We start from the raw sequence: 24,389 nt of genomic DNA, 5'->3' as shown, positions 1-24,389 counted from the left end.
ATCCTGTGGAAAGTTTGAAATTAAGGAACACTGGGATACGTTCCCTCCATTATCTACAAAAAGCTTTGCAGAGCAGGTAGAACTTTAGGCTCCTCTGGATTTGGGTGTTGCAGTTCTTTCCAGTGCCCATAAAAGCAGCTGCTGTATGAGACATATTTGTCCATTATTTTGTTCTTTTCATTCAGAACTCAAGGACATTCAGTTTTCTATATGTGGCAATGCATAATAAAACTTAAAGGGGTTGTCAAGCAAAAATTAAATCTGTGTTTATTTGAAATTAATATACCTGAGCAGCCCCAATAATATATTCTTTTGTAAATGTAATAATTAATAATTTATAAATGTGAGATTCAAAACTAAATTTTAGAGTCATGGTCTTCTCACGTGCAAATGATTGGCATCAGTTTTGTTCACAAACAATTTTAACCTCTTTGTGGTATCCTTCCTGACATTCAACTGCCGCACTAAAAATTCAGGAAATCTGAATTCTGTTGTCCACTTACACTTGGAAACCTCAGCACCTCTCTAAAAATTTCTTTGAGCACTCAAGTTGAAGGTCAGATTGTTTTGGTGTAAAGTAAAAGGATATGGGCATCCAGGTGTTACCTGTGGCCACAGGAGTGGAAGGTAGTGAAGAGAAGGCTCCAGGAGCAATGCTGGTGGTGGGATTTGTCCTCAGCTGGACGTTCCTCACTGCCAGGAAGGAACAGAAATAGTGGCAGCAGTGTCAATAATGTGTAAAGGTTTTATTTTGTTTGAGGGAGAGGGTTGGGTACAGACAGCTCTCTTTGACTCAGCTGGGACAGTCAGTGTCATCCCTAGTGCTGTTTAGAAGGGCTGTGCCCAAAGAAAGGTCACTGAATCATTTGGCAGCAGCAAAAGGACTGCAGACCCAGCAAACCTGACCCTCAGAGACTTTGCAAATGGCATCATGATGGCTGGAACAGGGTGATCCCTCTCCCTTTCCTCCTCTCTGATATGTGTTCCTCCACATCACAAGGCATGTGATTATCACTGCAAACCCCTCTGTGGATTGGAGCTGAGGGAGGCCTGGGGGAGGACTGGAAGCAGCTTTCAGAGACTTTCAGCTGATGCAAAACTGGTGCTTTTGGGTGTTTATTCCCCTCCAGGCTGCGTGGGCAGCACAAGCCCTGCTTTAGTTGCAAGTACCAGACCAAACCACCTGGGGAGGCTCGTGGGGCTTCCCAAACCAGGAAAAATGCTGCCACTACAGCAGAAGAAAGCTTCTCTTCACCCTGACTAGCCACGTTCAATTTGTTAATTTTTGCTTTCCTGCCCAGTTCCTTCTGCTGTTCTACAGTAGTAAAAGGCAGGAGAAGGAAATAAAGATAATCCTCCCTAAAGGCTTGTTCAGACATCTGCAGGTGCCTCTGATGCCCTTTGTGCTGGTAGCTGAGTCTGAATTGGTGCACTGACCAGTTCTGGGTGATCTCCATCAAATCCTCAAGGTTGGAAAAGACCTCTGAGATCCTCAGGTCCAACCATTAACTCAGCACTTCCAGATCCACCACTAAACCACATCCTCAAATGCCACATCTACACCTGTTTTGAACACTTCCATGGATGGTGATTCCACCACTTCTCTGGTCAATTTGTTCTGGTGCTTGGCCACCCTTTCAGTGAAGAATTTTTCCTTAATATCCATCCCAAATCTTCCCTGGCACAACTTGAAGGTGTGTCCTCTTGTCCCATGACTTCCTACTCATGACAAATGTTTGAATGTTTGGCCTTTCATCCTGTCCTCACTCCCATATTTGTTTCTTTCATTCTTCCAGGGCTGATCCTTCGAAGATGCATCTTAGATGAAGAAGGCATCGCTTACTGGGAGCCTCCAACATACATCAAGTGTGTTTCTATTGATTACAGGAACATACAGATGATGGTAAGGCAGCCCCTGCTCAGCTCTGCAGGTTTAGGATCCTCCCCAATGATTGTTGCATGGCTACAGTTACAAAAAAAAGAGGGGAAAAAAGAGTTTCCAGTTCTACCTTGATTTTATCTTGTTTTTTCTGCCTACCTTGTGATGCATGGGCACTCCATGGACAAGAGATAGTTCCTTTCAGGATATTTTAATATCCAGCTTGGCAGAACCTGGGTTTTTCCAGACCTTTCAGATCACATTGTCATTAACTATAACTGTGGCTGCATCACTTTTAAATAAGCATCTTAATTTTTGTTAATCATAAATTCATTGTAATGAGGAATTTCTGCTGGTCTCCTGCCACCTTTAGGAGAACTGATATCTCCTGTTCATGGTAAGGTATAATCTGTCATAAAATAGTTCCAAATTGATTGTAAGAAAACAAGATTTTTGGGGCAAAAATATTCTGTTAGGCTATGAACAGAAGAAACTTTGTAGTGGGACAATTTCTTCTTTGTGGGCAAAAGAGAAAAATTCAGTTCTCAGTCATTTTAGAGGCACTTGGAAGATAATTTAGAAGATATCACTCTTTTCTATAATTTTAAAAATACCAGAGGCTCTCAGGCCAGCAAAGATTGTCAGATTCATCTGATCTGCACTATGAATTGTGAGGGAGGTCAAAAACCTTCCCCTGGCAATTCCTTCACCGAGCTCATTAACTCGACTTTGACTGTCCCTAAAAGTGTTCCTAGCATTTCTTTTCTGTTTCTCAGACCAGGGAACACCTTGCCAAAGCTCAGCGTGGGCTGATGGGAGACGGGCTGTCAGATGTGCTCCAGAACCTTGTGGAAATCTCCCAGGATGGGACCAGCTACAGTGGGGACCTGCTGTCCACCATGGATGTACTCAGGAACATGACAGAGATCTTCCGTAGGGCTTACCACAGCCCGACTTCTGGGGATGTGCAGGTGAGCCCAGCTGCCTTTCCTGGAGCCCAAGGCTGGCTTAGAGAGGTGTCCATGCTCAGGGTTCCATGTTTGATTACAGACACTGATCGTAGCTGATACAGTGCTGAGGAAAATCAGATTAATATTTTTCCCAATGTAAATGCCTTTCTGTATTAACAAACTCTTATTTCAAGGCGGTTCTTCCTTGGTTTATAAACTGAGAACTTAAAAGCCAAGGTCACTCTGAACAATTTCAACATGATAGCACTTCACTGCAGAGCCTAATGGATATGAGAACATTATTTGGTAGGGATTTCAGGCTAATGACTTGAGGTAAAATGATCCTGTGGCATTGGGTACTGGGGTGCTAATGTAGGGAAATATCATCGTGGTTTCTTTCTCTATATCCAGCAGCTACCAGATACACCCTTGGGATGGGTCATCACCTCATGACTTGAAACATTAAACTGATCCTGCAGGAACTGCAGAGAGTAGTAAAACTGGAGAAAAAAAAAATCAATAGTTTTAAATTTCCTGTCTCCTTCCTTCTCATTGTGAGCTGCAAAGGTCCTACCATGGACAGCTCCCTCTTGATCCATCTCTGTATCTCCTGCCTGGTCACAAGCTAAAGGGGATCCTGAGGTTTCCATATACTGTAAACAGCAGAAATAATAGAAAAAAAAAGATATGTAAGTATTTATGCAATGGAAGATCATCTGGTTTTAACCAGTTTCTGTCAAATATTTACCATATCTGTCCTTAAAAATCATCAGTAATGGATGCAAGACCTATTCCCAATCCAATGCCTTAGAAGATACAGTAGTTAAAGTGAAATTGTTGGGAAAAAAGTCTTATTAAAACTTTTTTTGCCATTTACATCCTTGGAGACCTGTGAAATGCTCTGGAACCTTTTGGGAATGGGATCATGGGAACACTTTTGGAGCATCTTTAAATCTCATGTGACCTTCCCAGCCTGGGCTATGCTTGCATAACAATCTCTCCTGTCCTCTCTTTTCTCCCTTTTCCAGAACTTCGTCCAGATCATCAGCAACATTTTGTCAGAGGAAAACCGGGAAAAATGGGAGGAAGCTCAGCTGGTATGAACCTTCAGCACCTTCCCTGGGGATAAAGAGGCTTTCAGCACAGGGTTAAGCCATGAGGAGGGGAATTTCCAAGCATCTACATGACCTCCTAAGAAGAGCTTAGTTCCAGGCTGAGTCACATTAAAGGAGTAACTCAGGGAGCCACAGGATCTCAGCTCTGAGCCAGACTCTCTGCATGAAGAACAGTGAAATGCTGGTGGTGCAAGCCGAATTTGGCATGAATTTCAAGGGTCAGACTTAGCTGGGAGTTGGAAATCTTGATGTCTTTCTGTAATTCCACTCTTTCCTCTTGCTAAGATAAAGAAGTGGGATCATGTAGCTTTGATTACCTAGCTGAAAAGATGTAGGACTGGAGGGGTTTTCAGAGCTGGGGTCTGCTTGGCTGAGCTTCTGGGTTCAGTTGTGTTTTGCTTTATTTCTCTGAGCTTCTGGGTTCAGTTGTGTTTTATTTCTCTCCTATCAAGGTTAGGGATCCTGCTGAGTCCTGAGCTCCTCATTCCTGTGTTCAAAGCCAGGTTGGATGGGGCTTTGAGCAAGATGTAAGAAGTGTCCTTGCCTATGGCAAGAGCTTGGAATTAGATGAACATTCAGTCCCTTCCAAACCAGGCAATTCTAAGATCCTATGAACAATTCTGTAGCTGAATTCTCGAGTATTAGGGGCTGGTGTTGTTGTTTTTTCTTTCTGTGTCTTATTTGGCTCTAGATTTGTGTGCCCTATTTGAGCTCTCTGTTGTGGAGTTGTGTCACAACATTCCTGTGTCCTTTTAACATTCTTTTTGTGAGCTGTTGCTCCTGCAAAATTCCTCGAAAAGATCTGGAACCAGCAAATAATCCAGAAAAAAAAAATCACCCAACACACAAAGCAACACCAGAGTCCAGTTATCTTCACACCAAACAGGAATGTCCTCTGGGAAAAACTTTTTAACAAGTGCTGGCAATTGTGAAAAAGACAATTGTTGAAAGTCCAGAAGATGAGACAGGGACTCTCAAAAACATTTCCATCATGCAACAGCAACTCTGTCAGGAGCTGAGCAACCTTCTCCTCTTCTCTCTCTTCTCTTCTCTTCTCTTCTCTTCTCTTCTCTTCTCTTCTCTTCTCTTCTCCTTCTCCTTCTCCTTCTCCTTCTCCTTCTCTTTCTCTTTCTCTTTCTCTTTCTCTTTCTCTTTCTCTTTCTCTTTCTCTTTCTCTTTCTCTTCTCCCTGATATCTTGTGCTTTCCTGTTGAATTTGGATGAGGGTGACATGGTCTGGCTCTGGGTGGAATAAAGAATCTGCACATGGTCCTGGGCAAAGTGGCCCTGCTTGAGCAAGTGGGTTGGGCCACACAGTCTTAGAGGCCCCTTCCAAACAAAACCATACCCTGAATCTGTGATTCTTTGGCCAAATACTCCAGGTGCCTGTAGGTGTTTCAGCACTGAGCAGAGGAGACTGTCAAGTTGTCATGACAACAGGGAAACCCTGTTGATTCCCTTAAAAACAGCTCACTCTGTGTGGCACTTTGTTCCCAGTGGCTCTCCCTGTGCAATCTGCTCTCTGCACCTCCAGGAAGCACAGGCCACACCACCATGACCTACACATGGATTGGGAACATCACGGGGAGAATGTTTTCCTGGTCTGTATTTTAGTGGGAATTGAGCTGACAGCCCAACCATGACTTTAGGACACAGAAATCTCCGTGAACAGATGCCAGCAGAGGTTTTAGCAGTCTCTGTGCTTCTCCCTTAAAACTGCTGGATCACATCCTGCATTTTATAAGATTGACCAATTATTTTAAAACAAAGACTTTGGCTCCCAATTTGCTCATTAAAAATAAACCCAACTTCATTGCAGTCACACATTCCAATTCCCTGTGATCCCCCAGGCAGAAAGATACTGTTCCAGGAAAATAAAAACTAAAACATCCCATAAAGGTATTCAGAGAAGGGCTACAATGATTTTTAAAGAGGCTTTGTCGGCCATTATATGGTAAAACCTAAAATGCAGCATCCAGTGCAGCCTGGATTTGGTTTGACCTTGTGATTTCAATCTGTAATGGAATATAAAAGTGTGCAGCTAAAAATAGCATCCTCACTCAGTTCTCCTCCTTCTGTGCACACCTGCTGTACTGGCAGGACTTTTTAATCTCATCCTGAGACAGTTTTAGTCTTACCAAGGTTCCTTGGATAGACAGAGAGACAGAGACATGCATGGCCACCCCTGTGCTCCTTGCCCACACTCTCCATGGCCCAGCCTTCCTCCTGCCTCCTTCCCATCCTATTTGTCCCCAGACGTCCCTCCAGCTCACTCAGCCACCTCAGAATGTCTGGATTATGGTGAGGAACTGAAAAAAACATGAAAGTGGTGGAAAAGGAAAAGAAGAGCTGAACTGCTTTTATTCAGCTTCTCGTGGCAGTTGCTAAGCTCCTGTGGGCAAACGTGCTTTGAGGAGAGGGCAGGTAGTCAGCAGGGCTTGTTTGAAGCGGATTATAGTTTATGGAATCTGTCACTGGAAAACTGGTTATTGTTTAACAGTTCTGTCTTAAGTTGGCAAAGTACAGGTAAAGAAGAGTCACTGCCAATGTTTTTATCAATGGAGAAAAAATAGGAAAGAAATGAGACAGAGAAACTCCAGGACAGCCCAGGACCAAGAACTTGATTCAGAGAGTGAGATCCTGACAACAAAACAGGAAAGGAGAAAATCAGGCTGCCTGGGATTCAACATTAGACCACAATTGTCCTTTGGTGTGGTTGTTTTCAATAGAGGGAGTTGGAATGAGATGATCTCTAAGGTCCCTTCCAACCCACACCATTCTGCATTTCTATGATTTTATGAAAGGAAACGGGTAGATTATTCTGTTCTCCAGAGGGTCTCCAATATTTCCTTTTGTTTAAAATTTTGGCCTCCACCCTAAGTTCTATCAATCTGAGTGTAACTATATAATTTTTCTTTCTCTTTCCCTTTTTCTTTTTCTTTTTCTTTTTCTTTTTCTTCTTCTTTTTTTTCTTCTTTTTTCTTTTTTTTTCTTTTTCTGGGCTTCCTCTTGTGATTTCCCAGTCCTCCTTCTCCACAGCTCCATAATAGTCCATTATACCCAGCATATGCTCCCAGTTCACGTGTGAGGGCAGAAACCTTTGCCTGCAGAGAAGCTCCTGCTGCTCTCGTTAGGATCTGATCCACTCCAAATTCTGCCTCTCTTTGCAGATAGGGCCAAATGCCAAGGAGCTGTTCAGGCTCGTGGAGGATTTCATTGATGTCATCGGCTTCCGCATGAAAGATTTCCGGGATTCCTACCAAGTCACGGACAATCTGGGTGAGTTCACTGGCACTCCCCACATTGGGAAGAAACCCCCAAAAGCTGTTAATTACTGTGCAATATGGATAACCTGGGCTGCGGGGAGAGAAGGAAGGAGGGGAGGCAGCAGCTGGTGGGATATTAAAAGGTCTGGGGGAAGACATGGATGGGCATAAATACAGGGTGGCTTTTCTCCAAAGAAGTTGGGATTTCATGAGGAAGAAGAAAGATCCACAGAGAGATCTGAGAGATATCTACCAAATGGAGAACAGATGACGAACTGGGCAGAATTAGACTCTTTCTTTTATTTTTTTGAACACAAGAACTGCCCAGCAGCCAATGGAGGCAGCGAACAAACAGCAGGCAGTGTTTGATTGATGCTGTGTGCACAATCGCAGCGTGGAACTTGTTGCCAGAGGAAGTTGCAGAAGCCAAAAAGTACAGATGGGTTCATGATGGGATTAGGAAAGTGCACAAAAGAGAGGTCCATTGGTGGCTGTTAAAGTTGATGATCTGGATGCAGCCAGGAGCTGAGGAAGTCCTGCTGATTGCTGGGAGGGCAAACCAAGAGATGTCTTGTTCTTCCTCCCACTTCTTATCAGCTGCTGCTGGCCACTCCTGGAGATAAGGTGCTGGAGCAGACTCTCCTCTGCCAGATTTAATGCAGGCAGAACCCTTTCAGCAAAGCACAAGCCCTGCTTTTATCTTCTTTCATGCACAGACATCTCCTCAAGACAGCATCACTCCTATGGCTCCCAAGACCCAATATCTCTGATTTCCCACTAATGATTCCCATGTTTTCTTGAGCACACATGGAACTTATTGAAGCTGGTTTCACTCACTGGTTTCATTTCTTGCTTCTCCCCAGTCCTTGGTATTCACAAACTGCCTGCAAACGCAGCAACCGACATCACCTTCCCCATGAAAGGCTGGAGGGGAATGGTGGACTGGGCCAAGAACTCGGAGGACAAGGTCACTGTCTCCAAGAGCATCCTGTCTTCAGGGCTCTCAGGTAGGCAGCACAGTCAACACAATTTTTTCCCTTCATTTTCTAAGAGTGATTCCTTCTGTTTGCTTGGTCTTCAGATCCTCTTCCAGATCAGCTGGATTTGGTCACAAATGTTTGGGCATCGAAGCACTGTTGAGTGTAAATAAGGCTTTCAAACATGGCCTGACTTAGATTTTGAACTAAACTCCTCACAAAAGTTCAGGGGCAGGTTTAGTGCCTGGGTGTGGATGTTTATCTTTCCCTAAAGAAGCAGGAAAAATTGGCAAACACTTCTTTAGCTGCCCTCCAAGCCTGGATCCAAACCTGATGGAGCCATCTGAGGGTGAGTAGCTGGGAGTCAGCAGGTCAGGCTGAGCAGCTGAGTCTGCTGCTTGGACAAGCTTTGATACATCTGGGAATTTATGGCCCTTGTGTGAAATTTCCTGCCCCCAGAATTGAAATTCAGAGGCATTTATCACTGAGGCTCCACATCAGGGCTTGGATAGGAGCCCCAGCATGGAGGTGATGCCTCAACGAAGCTGGCCTCACTGATAGATCTGGAAGTCTCTCGTTGCATGCTAGGATAACCCAAAATTATTTATTAAAAAAACCAAAACAACTGGAGGTTTCTGGGATGGTCTGATGGATGTGAGTCCCAGGAACCAGCACACTCAAGGTGCTCATCTTTAGGCAGAGACAACATTTGGCAGGATTGAGCCCTGAGTTTTCAAAAGCAGGACCCTAAATTGGGCTGGTTGATGATGGGATTTGCTTTTGGCACTCATGGCTTTGAGAGCTGCTGGCTCCCCTTTCCTTGGGACAGAGGCTGGAGCCTGAGTTGTTGCTACCAAAGACCTTTGGCCTCGAGTTGTCACACGAGGACCTTTTGTCATAGGCCTCTCTGCTGGGGATGGCATCAGCCATCACTTCAGCTTGGGAAATCTGAGGCCACGAACAGTTAAATGGCACCCCCAAGGGTAAACAGTGAGTCACTGGCAGAGCAAGGACCTTGTCAAGCACTCCTTGTGTTTTGTTGTGCCTTGTAGACAGTGTGAGCTCCCTGGGAGAAGCTGGAGCACATTGGGAGCATTATCCCAGTTTGTGGAAGCCATGATGGCTTCACCTTTTGAAATCTTTAATCACCTGTTGGACAAATTGCTGGACCAGACCTAGACAGAGCGGATCCTGCTCTGAGGCTGAGGGCTGTCCCAAAAGTGTCCAGCTCCCCATGGAGCTGTTTTCTAGATTTCTGTTGGAAGCATCCTCACACAGAGCTGCCCCAGGGACCCCGAGCTGTAGTGACTGAGCAAACAAAACGTGACATCCACCCTGAAGAAACAATTTCCAATCGGTGCTCACCTCTCCATGGTTTCCTGAGTACCACCCAGGCCTCTTTTGCCTTTCTTTTATTCAATATCTCATGCTGGTGGTGTAGCTTTGGAGGGGTTACTCAGTGATTCCAGCAGAAATCCACCTCTATCAGTTTTGATCTCACTTTTCTCTGGGAACAGGAGCAGCTATCCTGAGCAAAGTGATGAAGACAGGCAGCTTCATGAGACCAAATCCAAACCCCCTCACTGCTGGGAGCTGACTTTGAACAGTTGATTTAGATGGGCCAACTCTGATTTATGCAGTCGGGTGACAAAGTTGCTCTGCAAGCCTGTCTGCCAGTCCCTCCCAGTTATGTGCTCAGCAGATATCCCAATTTGATGATGAGAAAGATGGACATGCAGAGCTGTGCCTGTCCTGCAGTGATGCAGCAGACACACTCAGCTCAGCCTCAGTACAAGATATCAGAGAAGCCCCACCTGGTGCTTTCCCAGGCTTCTTCAGCATTGCTTTCCACACAGCCACTTGGTTTTTGTCCCCCAAAAATCCAGCCCCAGGGCTGCCTCTGTTGCCTGTGATTTATCAGGGAAATTCTGGCTTTTTGCAGCTGAGGCACCATGAGGTAGTGGAGGAGGAGGAGGATAAATAAGAGGAGAAGGAGGAGGTCAAGTGATGTGCCCAGAGGTCAGACAGATGATTCAGAGGCTCATCTGGATCTGCAGCCCCCAGAGGCAGCACATGAGTTTTGGGGTCAGAGCAGGCTCAGTGGGACCTCTCCCCTTCCCTCTGGCCTTGTCAGCCCCAGCTCAGCTCTGCTCTCTGATGGCCTGATAGCTGTGGACGGCTCCAAAGGCCTCAAGGGGACTGCAAGAGACCTTTCCACCCTGCAGATTTGTCTGCTGTGGTGCTGTCAGATGAATTTGGGGGTTTCTGAATGGGGGAGCCCCATTTGGGAAGGGTGAGCCTTGATGAAGGCAGAAATCTGGGATGCTGGGTAACCCCAAAGGTGCTGAGCCCTCCCTATAGTGACAGCATCCCACTGCAGTGATGGTGGCATTGGACATGCCCGTCCACCAATGGCCATGCTCCTCCAGAGGCCAAATCCTGCCCTGGGGTGTCCCGTGGGGACAGCTGCCACCCTGATTGTCTCAGTGCTGTTGTCTTCTTCCCTCTCCTCTGGTGTCCTGCAGTGTCGGACGACTCCTCTGTCTTCGTGGTTGGGACCGTGCTCTACCGGAACGTGGGCAACATCCTCTCCCTGCAGAGGTAAGAGGGGCTGCCTGGGCATGGGGAGCAGCTGGGGAATCACCAGGATGAGCCCTCTGCCTGCAGAGCGCTGGTTCTCCAGGGAAAATCAGAGATCAAGACAGATTTTGACCTGCAGTGGGAATATTTTGACCCCATGTTCACCTGGGGCCAGGCTCATGCACCATGTGCTGGAGGTGCAGGAATGTTTTCCCCTTCCATATCCAGCACCCCAGACATGAGGGGAGGAAGTTCAGTGCTGCTGTCTCACCTTTCCCTGCCACCCTTCACCCTCCAGGAGTGAAACCTCACCCTGCCCTCGTGGCCAGGGGGGATTTTGGCAGCCCTGACAGATGGGGGATGCTCAGCTGCCCCGATCTTCCCAAGCTGCCAGGGAGCTGCCAGCCACACTGAGCCCTGGAGAACAGCACAGCACAGCAGCACAGAGAAATCAGGCAGGGGAGGAGAGAGGGGAGCAGAGCACGCCTGGCTGCACATGTCTGCCTCAGGCACCAAAGCTTTTGTGCTCAGCACTCCCTTCCGTTTTCTTCGCTCCTCTTCCTTTTCCTCTCACTCTTTTTCTGGTTTGTTTTTTTTTTTTTTTTCCTCCCCAATGACAGGTACTGAGGCAGTAAATTAAGCATCCTAAGGCACCTTCTAAGTCTGTTCTGCACTGATTAGCGTGAGCCCATTTACCATAAACACCAGGGCATCTCTCCTCACCGATAATCATTTAAATACCTCCAGATTTAGCACTGGCAATGGCAAAAGAGCTCCGACTGAGTGCAGAGAGGAATTAGCAAGTCAGCCAACTGTATTCTGTAATATCTTCCATTACAGCAGTGGGAATTAGATCAGAAGGGCAATAAACATCATTGGCTCAAATGATCCAGTGGTATTTCAGCTTCCTCTGGCCAAGCAGGGAATGAGCTCTGATAACCAGCAGCTGCGGCAGCCACAGCCTCCGAACAGCCTTCCCAGGGGAGAGCTGATTTAAGATGTTCCTTAATTAAAGGACAGTCCCTCTTTAAAAAAATCTCGAGTCTTGAATCACCTGTGGAGAGTCAAAGGAAAAGAAAAAAAGATAAATGGAAGCAGCAGTAAAACACCTCTTACTTCAGCACTGTGCAAATGGACACAGCTTTAAAAAGGAGAATGTTGTTAAATAACCACGTAGCTGTCTATGGGTAAAAAATATTTCTGACCACTGAGGAGAGCAGCTATTCCTGGGTACACATAAGAAATACAGACCCTGGATTGGACCACTCTGATTCAATGCAGAGTGATTCTTCCAAGAAGGGAAAAAAATGGAAAAAAAAGTAGATTTAACTCAACAAACAGCACCAGCTGAGCTGTTCCTAATTGTCCCAATTTACCTCCCCCCAAGCAGCAATTCCATCTCTGAGTCACACATTACTCTGTCCCCTTGGATCCAGAGAGCCCAGCAGATCTTGGCAGCTGTGACAATTGAGATGGGCTGCACACAAAACCTGATTTTCCAAGCCAAGGAGGTGAGAGAGGCGCTTGGTCCCAGCTGGACTCTGCTGCAGAGGACAGGGACAGCAGAGAGCCACCAGCCTGGCTCTCCCTGTGTAGCTAGCACTATGCTCACAGCCCTTTGCACACCCTTGGTGGCCACTCGGGAGCCCTCTGAGCTCCTCTGAGTTCCTGCCCAAGCCGATCTCCCCGTGTTCGTTTCCTTCCCAGAAGCTGGGCTGCAACGTGCTTGTAGGAAAAGCGACGCATCTTCCTCCTGAAAGATTCCCCGTGACACTGAGTCCTCCTGCACCCCCGACAAGCTGCTCAGCTGCTTAATTACCTTCTCTGCCAGGAGCCTGCCTCTCTTTTTAAGGCTGAATTTGTCTGGCTTTCACTTCCAGGCACTTGGCCTTCGGGTGGGTGACTGAAAAGCCCTCCCACATGCAAGGAACTATCAGATAAGCCTTCCAACAGAGAAATTTCATTTGTTTTCCTGCACCTGGATTGACTTTATGTCTCTGTTTTGAACTCCCTTTGCTATTTCCTCCTCTCAAAGTGAAATTAAACCCAACAGCACAGTGGAATCCAGATAAGGAGGGTACAGACAGAAGTTCTTTGCTTCATCTCAGTGGAAAGGATTTTCAAGATTATCCCATTCCAAACCTCCTGCCATGGGCAGAGACACATTCCTCTATCCCAGGCTGCTCCAAGTCCCATCCAGCCTTGCCTTGGACACTTCCAGGGATGGGGCAGCCACAGCTTCTCCGGGAATCTGTGCCAGGGCCTCACCATCCTCTGAGCAAAGAATTTCTTCCCAACATTTAATCCTAACCTCATCTCTTGCAGTTTAAAACCATTCCCCCTTGTGCTAGCATTATTCACCCATGTAAAAAATTGCTTTCCATTTATTTTTATAAATCTCCTTCAACTTCTGGTTCAGCTGCAGCTTCTTGGCCCCTGATCACCCTTCACGGTCTGCACACCGGTGACTCCTGTGTCTCAACAACTTGCCACGCTGAAAAATCAAATTCTCTTTCTTTCTGTGTTGGCTGCATCGATTCTCACCTGCTCCTCAGCCTCCACAAGGGGGTTTTGGTGTCATCCCTGCTGCTCATGCAAATATTCAGCAGCATTGACCTGTGGACTGACCCTTGCAGACACAGCCTCTAATGAAGACATGCACTGGTGGTTACCTTTCAGCAGATCCCATTTTGAGCTTCTTACAGCTGCCTGCTCCCATTGATTTACTCCTTCACTTTTCCTCTGCAGAGTGATAGTTGGGCTTTGTCGCTTCATTATTTTTTTTCTTCTTTTTCTCGTTTAGTTTTTCCTTTTTTTGTTAAAGAAAAAGATATACTTTTGATTTTTTTCTTTCCCTGTTAAATTAATGTTATTGTTCCCTCTAGTGTTGGTGGAACAGTAGCTTTTTGAGCATCCACTTACACATCCATGGACAATTCCAAATATTTTTTCCCTCTTTTTATTTCCTTAAACCCTATTTTTTTCAGCTGCTGTTAAGCAAGTGCAATCTTTCCCACCTAATTATTTTTAAAAAACAAAGATAAAATCCAGAGAGAAAAGTGAAAAATTTTTGCAGTACTTGCAGATTTGGTGGAGATTAGGATAAGAAAGGATTTCCTTTGTGCATGGATGTCACAGGGGCTGGGAGCAGCCTGATCTGGATCTTCCACTACCAATTCCTTCATGGCAGCACTTCCAGCTGCTTCTTGTGGGGACCTTTTGCTAATTTAAACACCAATAAACTGCAGGAAAAAAAAAAAAGAAAAAGAGGAAATTCTGTATTTTTACATGTTCAGCATCCAGGGAAGTGCCTACAAAGAATTTGGCTTTCCAGGAAGGGGAAGTACCCCCTCACATGTTGCCCCTCCCAAGAGCCAAATCTCCCAGGGCTGCCAGATTTATTACAATATTTGTCTGGGCACAGACATTTAGACATCTACATGAAAGGTTTGGCCTTCTTCCATTTGCTTTTGGTCCTCAGGGAATGAAGATACACACCATTGCCTCCAGCCAGGATCGTGTGCTGCCCCATGGATAAGCAACCATGCCTCAGCCTCACTGCAGTGCAGGCTGAGCCAGCCTTGGAGAGGCAAAACAAGATTTTTTTTTTTTGTGGAAAACACATGAAATCATGGAATATTCTGAGTTGGAAGGCACCTACAAGGCTCAGTGTGGTCCAAATGAGCTCTATTTCCTCATGGCAGGGACAGAAAATGAGCCCAGGAGTATTTTATTTCTGGGATAGATACAGACTCTAAGGCCAGTAGATAAGGCTCATAAAATGGTTTTATTTTGGAGGAACACATGTGGATTGGTTGTGACGGGAGCCCAGAGGGCAGAGGATGGGGTTCATCAGCAGCAAATGCATTTGGGGTTATTTTATAATAATGGGGTGAACCCCTTCGGCACTGTGTACTCTAAACCTTGCACCACCAGTGATGATTGCCATGGGACTCCCTGCTCCTCAAAAATCCCTCTAAAAGCTCTCTTTCCCCTCTCCTCCCCAGGAACAGCACTGTTCTGAACTCCAAAGTCATCTCTGTGACTGTGAAGCCATTCCCTCGGTCTCTCCTCACCCCTCTGGAAATCGAATTCTCCCACCTGTACAACGTAAGTGGTTCCTGGGAACCTGCCCCATCCCATGGCTGTGTTTGCACCTGCAGGGCAGGAATGTGTTGCTGCAAGGATGAGGTGGTTTTGATGGGCTCCTGACATCTTTTTGTTGGTGCAGGACTCTTCAATCCTACCCAAAATAAAAATAAAGCAAACTTCATTTCCAGAGCAGCAGGAGGGTGACACTGCTGGCACAGGGAACATGGCCATGCTTGTCCCCAGTTCACACCATTTCATTGTGGGGATCATCACACAGGAATAATTGTGCTCTCATTAAAATAAGTTGATGTAACAATGGTCTTCCTTGATGAGGGAAAAGTTGTTCCCATTAATTCTGGACTACTATTACTGTAGTCCTCAATGCTTTCCAAGACAGGCAAAAATTCCCTCCAGGTTCCTCTGCTCAATCCTAAGCAGATTTATGGGATGGACATTTACATACCCCAAGGTCCATCCTTGTGGAGATCAGATGCCCTCCTGAGGCTCTACAACATGAATATTAAGATCTGTTGTGTCTTTGGACTGTCCTGGAAGGATTTTCCAAAGCTGTCTCAGACAGCTGGAGTCAGAGGCAAAGCTCTTCCAGGGGGCTTTAAACACACCTGACCCCCTCCTGCAGCGCTGTGCTTTTGTCCCATGAAAGCAGAGGCTGTATTTGATCCACTTTCCAGAAGGGAGCAGCAAAAGGATTCTGTGTGAGAGGAGGGATAAGGAGGAATATCCGTGGGTTGAGTCAGGAGAGAGGCAGAGTCAAATCCCTCTGCAGTGCTCGTGATGCAGAACAAACCAAGGTGGGTTTTACTCTGCCTTTTCAATCCCAGGCTGGCAAAAGCCATTCCAAGGGTTTGAGATCCATGGCAGCTCCTCTGGTGTATCCCAGACACCCCATCCTCAGGGCAGTGGAAGGAGATTTACAGGCCCCACATTCTCCATTCCAGTCCAGACACTCCACAAGCAGCATGACACTGATTTGTTCCTATTTTCCCTTTCTTGTCTCCTGGCAGGGAACCACCAACCAGACCTGCATCCTGTGGGATGAAAATGATGGGTGAGTTCTGTGGGTTTCGCTTTATTCTCACAGGTCTGTTTGCCTTTTTTGGGTGAAATCATCACAATTTTAGCAGTGAGGTGTCAGTTCTTGCTCTCTCTGTTCAGTATTTTCTTCGCCCTGGTTGGGAGTGTGCCTTCCTTCACACATGCACTGTTTCTCTCTGAGTTGTTGTTTAGTGCTCTTTTGGATTTTTCCACATAAAGGATGCATGAACTGGGACCCAGGACTGTGGAAGTTCTCAGATTGAGCTCAGCACAGCTGTGCTTGGCTCTCTGCAGTGCTTGGCTCACCCCAAATCATGCACCATAAGGAGAGTAACAAAAAGTCAGTTGCAAATATGGCCTGTGGAGGTGAAGTTCAGGTGATGTGAACTTTACATTGTGCTGCTGTGATATAGAAAAATGATTTTTGCCAGAATTCCAGCGACGATTGGTGCTGTTCAGGAGGGTTTGAGTGATGCGCTTGTGGCCAGCAGGGAAAAATAAAAACAATCCCAAGTTACCACAAAGAGTTGGGACCATAAATCCCATATGGGGAGTAGTTGTCAAAGAATGTGCATCTTAGAAAGGAAAAAAAAACTCACTCTGAAAGTGAGGTCTTAAATCCTGAGTGAACTTGACAAGGATACAAAGTGTTTGATTTAATGGCGGTTTTACTTCACTGACTTTTGCATCTCAGTTTGAGCAGCTACCTGGCTCCTCTTCTGCTTACAGTCAGTTCCTCTCCTTGAGATCTCACACATTTGGCACATGCCCCTGCATTTATTATTATTATTTATTGTTATTACCAGCAGCATCTGAAAAATGATTCCATTCTTGTCCTTTTATGCTCCATTAAGTAGCATATGCACACAGAGGCAGGCAACATATTTACACTCAGCTCAGCTCCCGTTGCTCTGGGATTAATTTGGCATCTCTGAGTGGATCCAAAGCAAGGCTGAAGAACCCAGAGGTTCTCCCTGCTTGTGGAATCACACCTGTGCTGTAGCCCAGGGCAGAACTGGTCCCTCTGGCTTCTAGTGAAAATTGCTCCAGTGTTATAAGATGGTTGAGATGCAGGTGGACTTTTAAGAAATTAATAAAAAGGGGATTTTATAATATTTTCTGTGTGCTAAAGAGTGTGTGGGTCAGCACTGAGGGTTGGATTGGGGAGCAGATTCAGGAGCTGGCCTGATCTGCTAGATCTATTGTTTCTCCATGCTGGAATAGAATTAAAGTACTTGTACAACAACCCAATTTTTGGCAAGTAAAGGCAGAAGCTGGAACCATTGCCCCTTTTGCTCTGCACTCCATCCTATTACTTTCGGCTTTCCAAAAGCAGAGAGAGAGTTGTGTCCAGGAACGTGGAGATGTTTCCCTGCAGTGCTCAGACCTGGATTTAATTAGCTGCAGTCTGAGTATGAAAAGAGCAAAATCCAGTTTGGGAGTGGCTGACGGACAGGAATGCCATTCAGGGTGGGTACAGGAATCTGTCAGAGCTGGCTCTGGGAAGTGCCTGATGGGACAGAGATGAAAGTTTGCCCAGTGCTGAGCATGGACTGAGAGGTTTGGATGGATTTTCTGAGCTGGAGGCAGAACAGTGCCCAGTTCAGCATCATCAGCTCTGCCTCATCTTAGAGAATGGTTTGGGTTGGAAGAGATCCTAAAGATCATCTCATTCTAACCCCCTAGACCAGGCATTCCTGCCCTGGGAGCTCTGGCTGCTCCACACTCTTCCTCCCACGGCTCAGCAGCTTCTTGGGCTGCCTGTTGTCCCTCTGGGAGTGCAGGATGCTGGGACTCCTTTCAGTCTTTCATCCCTGCATCCTCATGGCACCAAAGAATGGGAGCGAAGAGCTGAGCAGGAAATTTCTTGGCACCAAGGCCATGGTTCAGTTTTCAAGCATGGATTCCAACCCGCCGGCAGATTGGTTGTGCAAATGCTGCTGCTAAGCCTCCATTTCCCCCATGTTTCAGGATTTTAAGGGGTGTGTGTGCACGCCTGCAAGTGTTTGCAACCAACATTTACAATCTTGAGCAGCTGAAAAGCCCCAGATCCTGATGTCAGCAGATTTTTGCTTGGACAATGTTCCAAAATTTAGAGCTGATCCAGGGAACTCTGGCAAGGGGAGCTGCCAAGCTGTTTGTGCAATAATTTAAAAGCTGATTTGCACAACATTTTAAAGCTGATTTGGTACCTCTGCTGCCTCCTGGGAAAGTCTAATGAAAGGCCAATTATGCAAACCCTGTTCCCCAGTCCCGACTGCTCACCTCAAACTTGAACAGCGCTCTGGAACTGTCGAGGAGTTGGAATATCAATTTTGGATGACTGTTTTCTGCTTGGAGCAAGACCTTTTGCACCCTGGACTTGTTGCCTGGTATGTGGTAGAGGTCCTGATTGGTGGCTCTGTGCCAGGAAACCCCATGGTTCAGCCATTCCTTGGTGATTCCCATCTTTGCTCCCATCTTCTCCTTCCTGCCTCCTCTTCCTGTGGCCTGGAGGTTTTCCCACTGATCAGTCTCAATAGGTGGATGTGCAAATGCGTGAAACCAAGGATGTCCCATCCCTGGAAGTGTTCAGAATCAGATTAGATGGGGCTTTGAGTAACCTGGTCTAGGGGAAAGTGTCCCTGTCCATGGCAGAGGGGTTGGAATTTAATGTTTGCGAAGGTCCCTTCCAAGCTGAACCGTTCTGTGATCCTGTGAAATCCCATTTCCCAGTTCTCACCAATTTAATGGAATTACAGCTTCATTTCCCTGCCTGTTCTCCCCCCTGCTGCATTCCCTGCAGCCCAAACCAGCCTGCTGATGGCAAATCCCCATTTGCTGTGCCTTGAATTATCATCTTCACATCAATTATCACAGCCTATTGTTGAGGGTCCATGTTTCAATCCACCTAGTTGCCAGTGTCACCCACTCATTCTACTTCACCTGTGCATCTATCTATCCTATTCCTTCCTAAATACTCCAGATAAGACTTATCACAAAGAGCAAAAACCCAATGAGGGCCATTCTCTGTCAGAGAACACATGGCCCTTCCTTTGTGTTTTTAATTCCACTGAGCCAGTCCACCTTCCAGTAACCAAACCTTTAATCCAAACCTTAATATTTTTGCAAACATTTGACTATTTAGAATTCAAAGATGTAAAATTATAGAATATAGGAGACAATTTGTGAATCAGGTTGCCTTCTCAGAAGATGCTGAGATCCCTCAAGATTCCTCTAGTGCCACTCTCCATGTTCCTGCTCCAAGGATGGGTCCCCACACTCACAGTCACCCACCTGAGGCTGCAGAATTTGGTGACCCAAATTCCACCTGATTCCAGTGACCCAGCCTCTGGATTTAACCCTTTGCCTCCTGTGACTGAACAGGTACAGAGGCTGGAAACCTGGAGCAATCTTCCCATGAGAGCTCCTGCCTGTTCCTGCAGACACCTGAGCTTCCAATCCCATCCAGAGCATGCCAAAATCCTTTAAAGGCCACTTAAAGTCCGTGGGCCGTGAAGGGTTGGACTGTAAAATTGCAATTAGAATCAGACAATTATCTGGTGACCATGTGCTTCCTTTAAAGATGGAGCTGTCGAACTGAGCACTTGGAAATAAAAAAAAGAGGAAGAACCCTTGAGTGTTCATTCATTTGCATTTAGATGGATATTTAAGCTTGTACTATTAACAATGGATTTTTGATTTATTAATCCCAGCCCCTTTGAGTGACTCTGAGATTCGTGGGTGGCACCTCTGCCTCTCTTTTCTCTTTCCCTTGCCCCCAACTCCTCATGGCATGAAATAAGAGGGGAGAAGATCAGGGACTAATTTCTGTTGTGTTGGGTGCTGCGAGTGTGATTAATGAGCTTAGCATGGCCTGGGTAAATTGAAAGTTGAAATCAGAGAATGATTTAGGATTCTCTGGCTCTCCTCCAAGGGTATTCATCTGGAGTAATTATTGGCTGCTTAGCCCTGATGAAGTGAAAACCCAGGCAGGATCTGGTCTCCTGCTCCCTCTTTCTCTTCCTGGGACAGGGGAGGAGTTGATAAATGCATCCATGGTTGTGTGGTCATGTTCTTGTGCTTCACCAGAGTTTCATTCCTCACCTGCCTTGCCCAGGGATTTCATTTGGCAATGGAAACAGGGAGACAGAGCCCAGGTTTGTTACTGGTGGTGACAGAATCACTTCTTGTGTCTTTACAACTCCCTGACAGGACATTTTAATGAGGTTGGAGTCAGTCTCTTACAGGACATTTTAATGAGGTTGGATTCAGTCTCTTCTCCCAGGTAACAAGTGACAGGACGAGAGGAAAGGGCCTCAAGATGCACCAGTGGAGGTTTAGATATTGGATATTAGGAAAAAGTTATTCTCTGGGAAAGTGGTCAGGCTTTGAAGAGGCAGCCCAGGGAGGTGGTGGAGTCACCACTCCTGGGAGCGTCCAAAAATTGTGTGGATGTGGCATGTGGGGATGAGGTATAGTGGTGAACATGGGAATGATGTGTCAAGAGTTGGGCTCCATAATCATTTCCAGCCTTAACAATTCCATGACTCTGTGGCTGCAGAGGAATTTGTGGGGCTATTTAGTGTTGCAAAGCAGTCCTGCTGCCCCCTGGGGCTGATGAATCTGGGTTCAGGCCATCAAAGCTGTGTTTGGGTGTTTTTTGAGCACAGGAGCAGGTAAACAAGGAGAACTGGTGTGAGATGGAAAGGGACAGTCGCAAACCACAAAGTGTGGGATATCTGACAGGGACATGGAGTGATGGAACAAGGGGAAATGGCTTTAAAGTGAAATAAATTAGATTGGATATTGGGATGAAATTATTTTGTGTGAGGGTGGTGTTGGAACCCTGGAAACTGGAATGCCCAGGAAAGTCCCATCCCTGGAAGTGTCCAAGGCCAGGCTGGACAGGGCTTGGAGCAACTTGGGATAGTGGGAAATGTCCCTGCCCATGGCAGGGGGTTGGAATGAGAAGATATTTATCCATCTCAAAATCCTGTGAAGGGTCTGGAGAGGCAACATGGGATCAGGCTGCAACAGGTGAGCACTACTCTTCCCCTCCTTGGTGACAGCAGGGTCCAATCCAGCTGAGTGCTTGTATTTCAGCCCCTGGTGTAGGAGAGAAAATCAGGCCATGCAGTTGTGAAATCCAACCCCAGACACACAAAGAGTGGGATCCAGCATTGCCAGGGGAACCCTCATCCCTCAGGGAACACCTGGCTCCATCGAGCAGCTCCTCTGTCTCATTTTAATAAATAAGCATTATAATAACCAGGCATTACAATAACTGATCTTAAGAGGCCTTTCCAAACCTTCCAAAATATTTGCATAAAAGCTTTTCTGCTCTTGGAAGAGAAAGAGCCTCGGGAATATGTGGTTTTAATTCAAGGACACCCTCGGCTTCCCTTGGGAAAGATTGTTCCAGTAATTAAAGCCTTTCACCTACCTGATTTAGGAAATGCAAACCTCACTGTTTAGGAAGGTGACCTGTGTGAGCAAGGTTAGGCTTGGAGAACAGAACAAACACTGCCTCAGCTCTGGGGTGAGGTGAAATCACCTGGAAACTCGTGGTATCCTAAAATACAGCTCCAGAGGCTGAGGACAGTCCTGTTTATGGGATTTTTTTAAACAGGAGCTGCTTGAGGGGTGGGGTGTGGGGTGGTCCTGGAGGTGCCAGAGCCACAAACCACTGGGAGAGTTTTGAAATGTCAGAGCAAGTTTTTTGGGGGTGTTTTTGTTCATTTCCTTTGTCTGGAACAACTCGGAAGAGCCCCCAAAATATCCTAGAAGGAGGAACTGTTCGTATAATTTTTTCATAGGGTAATTGTATTCTTTAGTGCTTATGGTCTGGATACTCCATGAATCTTGAAGTGCAGCTGCTTGGCTTGAAATTCCCATTTTTTTGGGTGGAATATCCAGTGTCAAATCTGCAGAATCCCAAGCTGTCGGAATTCCTGACTGCCCTGACTGCACAGGATAAAGGGGATCGATAAAAGAAAAGTCCTTGCAAGGAAGCACAAGGAGCAGGACACGGTGTGAATTCCATGGGCTCCACACCACTTGTTGAAAGGGAAAGGCATTAACTCTTCTTTCCTTTTTGGTGCTTTTTGGTGCTTTTGGGTGCTTTTTGGGGCTTTTTGTGATTCCAGCCTTGCTGGTCTGATTCCCTTTGGAATGTACAGCTCCCTTGGTTCCTCTACTCTCCACCACCAGAAACGTGTCACGCAGGAATTGTCTTATCTCTAACATCCTGCAGAAATCATGTTGCTCATCACATCAGTTAATCCATCTCCCAGCGCCTGTCTTTTGAAGAAAAGCTTTCCAAAGTCAAGAAGCAGCTTCTCTTTCCTCCTGTCTGTCACCCAGAGCATCAATGACCCTGCCAGAGCTGTAGATGAGGCACTCACAGCCTGTCTGCGCTGACAGGGATGAATGATTCCCCCAGATACAGACACTTCATGGAGTCACAGAATGGTTTGGGTTGAAAGGAACTCAGAGGTCCTTGAGTTCCACCCTCCTGCCATGGGCAGGGACACCTTCCCTTATTCCAGGCTGCTCCAAGCCCCATCCAGCCTTGGACACTTCCAGGGATGGGGCATCCACACCTTCTCTGGGCAACCTATGCCAGGGCTTCACCACCCTCACAGGGAAGAATTTCTCCCTAATATCCCCTCTAAATCCACCCTTTTCCAGCTTAAAGCCATTCCTCCTTGTCCTGGCTCTCCATCCCTTGTCCTGGCTCCCTCTCCAGCTCTCTTGGAGCTTCTTGAGGCACTAGAAGGGGCTCTAGGGTGTCAACACTTTATTTTTTCCACACTGAACACCCCCAGCTCTCCCAGCTGGGCTCCATCCCTGATCATTTTTTTGGTCGCCTCTGGAATCTCTCCAGCATTTCCACATCCATCTGAAGTTGGAGGCCTCAGAGTTGGGCTAAGTCCAGGCAGGGTCTCACAGGAGCAGAGCAGAGGTCACCTCCCTTAACCTGGTGCTCTGTTAAAACCCTAAAACCCTGTGAGAAATCAGTGCACTGCTCTCCCCTTCGGATCTATTAATGGTCTATTACATATTATTTTTGTACAAATTATATATAATATATATTTTTTTCTGCAACAATCCAGCTGTGAAGGAACAACACTGCCCTTCATGTGACCCCAAACATGTTTTGGTGTTTGCCAGTCCCCCTGTTCCAGCTCCATTGCCTTTAATCAGTTCAATTCCCCACATCTTCAGCTGCAAATCCTGCCTTTCCCAGCTGCTCCTGTGGATGTGTTGAGGGGATGTCAGTGAGGGAAGAAAGCCTCGTGCTGGCTACACAGGGGCAGGCAGGGAGGTTAATCTGAATATTCCCATTAGTTCCCCTGTGTTAAACCCAGTTAGAAAGATCCCTTAATTCAGCCTGTCTGACTGCACTCACAGTGTGCAACCAGGCAGATGGAATTATGGTCCCAGGAGGCTTTTCCTAGCCCTGGGTGAGAGCAGACAAAACAGGGCAATGCAGTGAAAGCCAGTCACACCTCCAGAGCCTGAGGATTTATCCCTGGGCTCTGGGGCTGCTGGGAGCACAAAGAAGGGCAGATTTCAGGGGGCAGTTTTGCCAGACACCTCCTTCGTTACAAGGACACCTTTTCCTGATTTTGATTTGTTAATCCCAGCCCCTTTGAGTGACTCTCAGATTTGTGGGTGGCACCTCTGCCTCTCTTTTCTCTTTCCCTTGCTCCCAACTCCTCATGGCATGAAATAAGAGGGGAGAAAATCAGGGACTAATTGGTGTCTTGTGACGGTGTTCACAGGGGTCTTATGTTGAAGGAAGAGATGGAGATCTGACTCCATGTTTCAGAAGGCTTGATTTATGATTTTATTATATATATTACATTAAAACTATACTAAAAGAATAGAAGAAAAGGCTACATCTCAGAAGGCAAGCTAAGCTAAGAATAGAAAGAATGATAACAAAGGCAGCTGTCTCGGACTCTCTGTCCAAGCCAGCTGGGCTGTGATTGGCCATTAATTAGAAACAACCAACATGGACCAATCACAGATGCACCTGTTGCATTCCACAGCAGCAGATAATCATTGTTTACATTTTATTCCTGAGGCCTCTCAGCTTCTCAGGAGGAAAAAGTCCTAAGGAAAGGATTTTCATGAAAAGATGTCTGCGACAGTGTCTCCTAAGATCAGGGACTGGGAGTTGTTACCTGGATTCCAGGTGCTCCAGGAAAGAGGTGGCCAATTCTGTCAGCACAAAGCAGCAGAGCACGGGGCTGTGTCCATCCCTGTTTGGGACAGCAGTTGAACTCCTTTGGCAATCCCAGTGGTCAGAATTGTCCATGGAACTGGGAAAGCAGCTTCTGGATTATTCTCCAGTGCGTTTCACTGCACAGGATGCAGGAGAAGCTGAGCAGGAGAACTCAGGGCCTTTGCTGCCTGCCAGCAGAGCAGGGTTTAATGGCTTTTGACAGAAGGGAAAAGGGGAGAGGACAGAGGATTCAGAGGCCC

General features: G+C 46.5%; 1 protein-coding gene across 15 annotated transcripts in view; it reads left to right on the top strand.

Moving 5' to 3' along the window:
• ADGRB1 (adhesion G protein-coupled receptor B1) overlaps positions 1 to 24,389 on the top strand; it is a 289,741-nt gene that overhangs the window by 153,161 nt on the left and 112,191 nt on the right. For all 15 annotated transcript variants that reach the window (XM_054284587.1, XM_054284840.1, XM_054285165.1 and 12 more), the window contains 8 exons: positions 1,797 to 1,903; positions 2,656 to 2,850; positions 3,858 to 3,926; positions 7,114 to 7,222; positions 8,073 to 8,216; positions 10,712 to 10,787; positions 14,774 to 14,876; positions 15,884 to 15,927. In XM_054284587.1, coding sequence (XP_054140562.1) covers positions 1,797 to 1,903; positions 2,656 to 2,850; positions 3,858 to 3,926; positions 7,114 to 7,222; positions 8,073 to 8,216; positions 10,712 to 10,787; positions 14,774 to 14,876; positions 15,884 to 15,927 — 847 coding nt within the window. The remainder of the gene's footprint in view (positions 1 to 1,796; positions 1,904 to 2,655; positions 2,851 to 3,857; positions 3,927 to 7,113; positions 7,223 to 8,072; positions 8,217 to 10,711; positions 10,788 to 14,773; positions 14,877 to 15,883; positions 15,928 to 24,389) is intronic.

The sequence above is a fragment of the Melozone crissalis genome, unplaced genomic scaffold (genome assembly GCF_028551555.1).
Source record: "Melozone crissalis strain CALT ecotype California unplaced genomic scaffold, PUWL_Pcris_2 ptg000002l_1, whole genome shotgun sequence".
Classification (NCBI taxonomy): Eukaryota; Metazoa; Chordata; class Aves; order Passeriformes; family Passerellidae; genus Melozone; species Melozone crissalis.
Note: the sequence above shows the minus strand (reverse complement) of the source record. Positions and strands in the feature narration are given on the sequence as shown.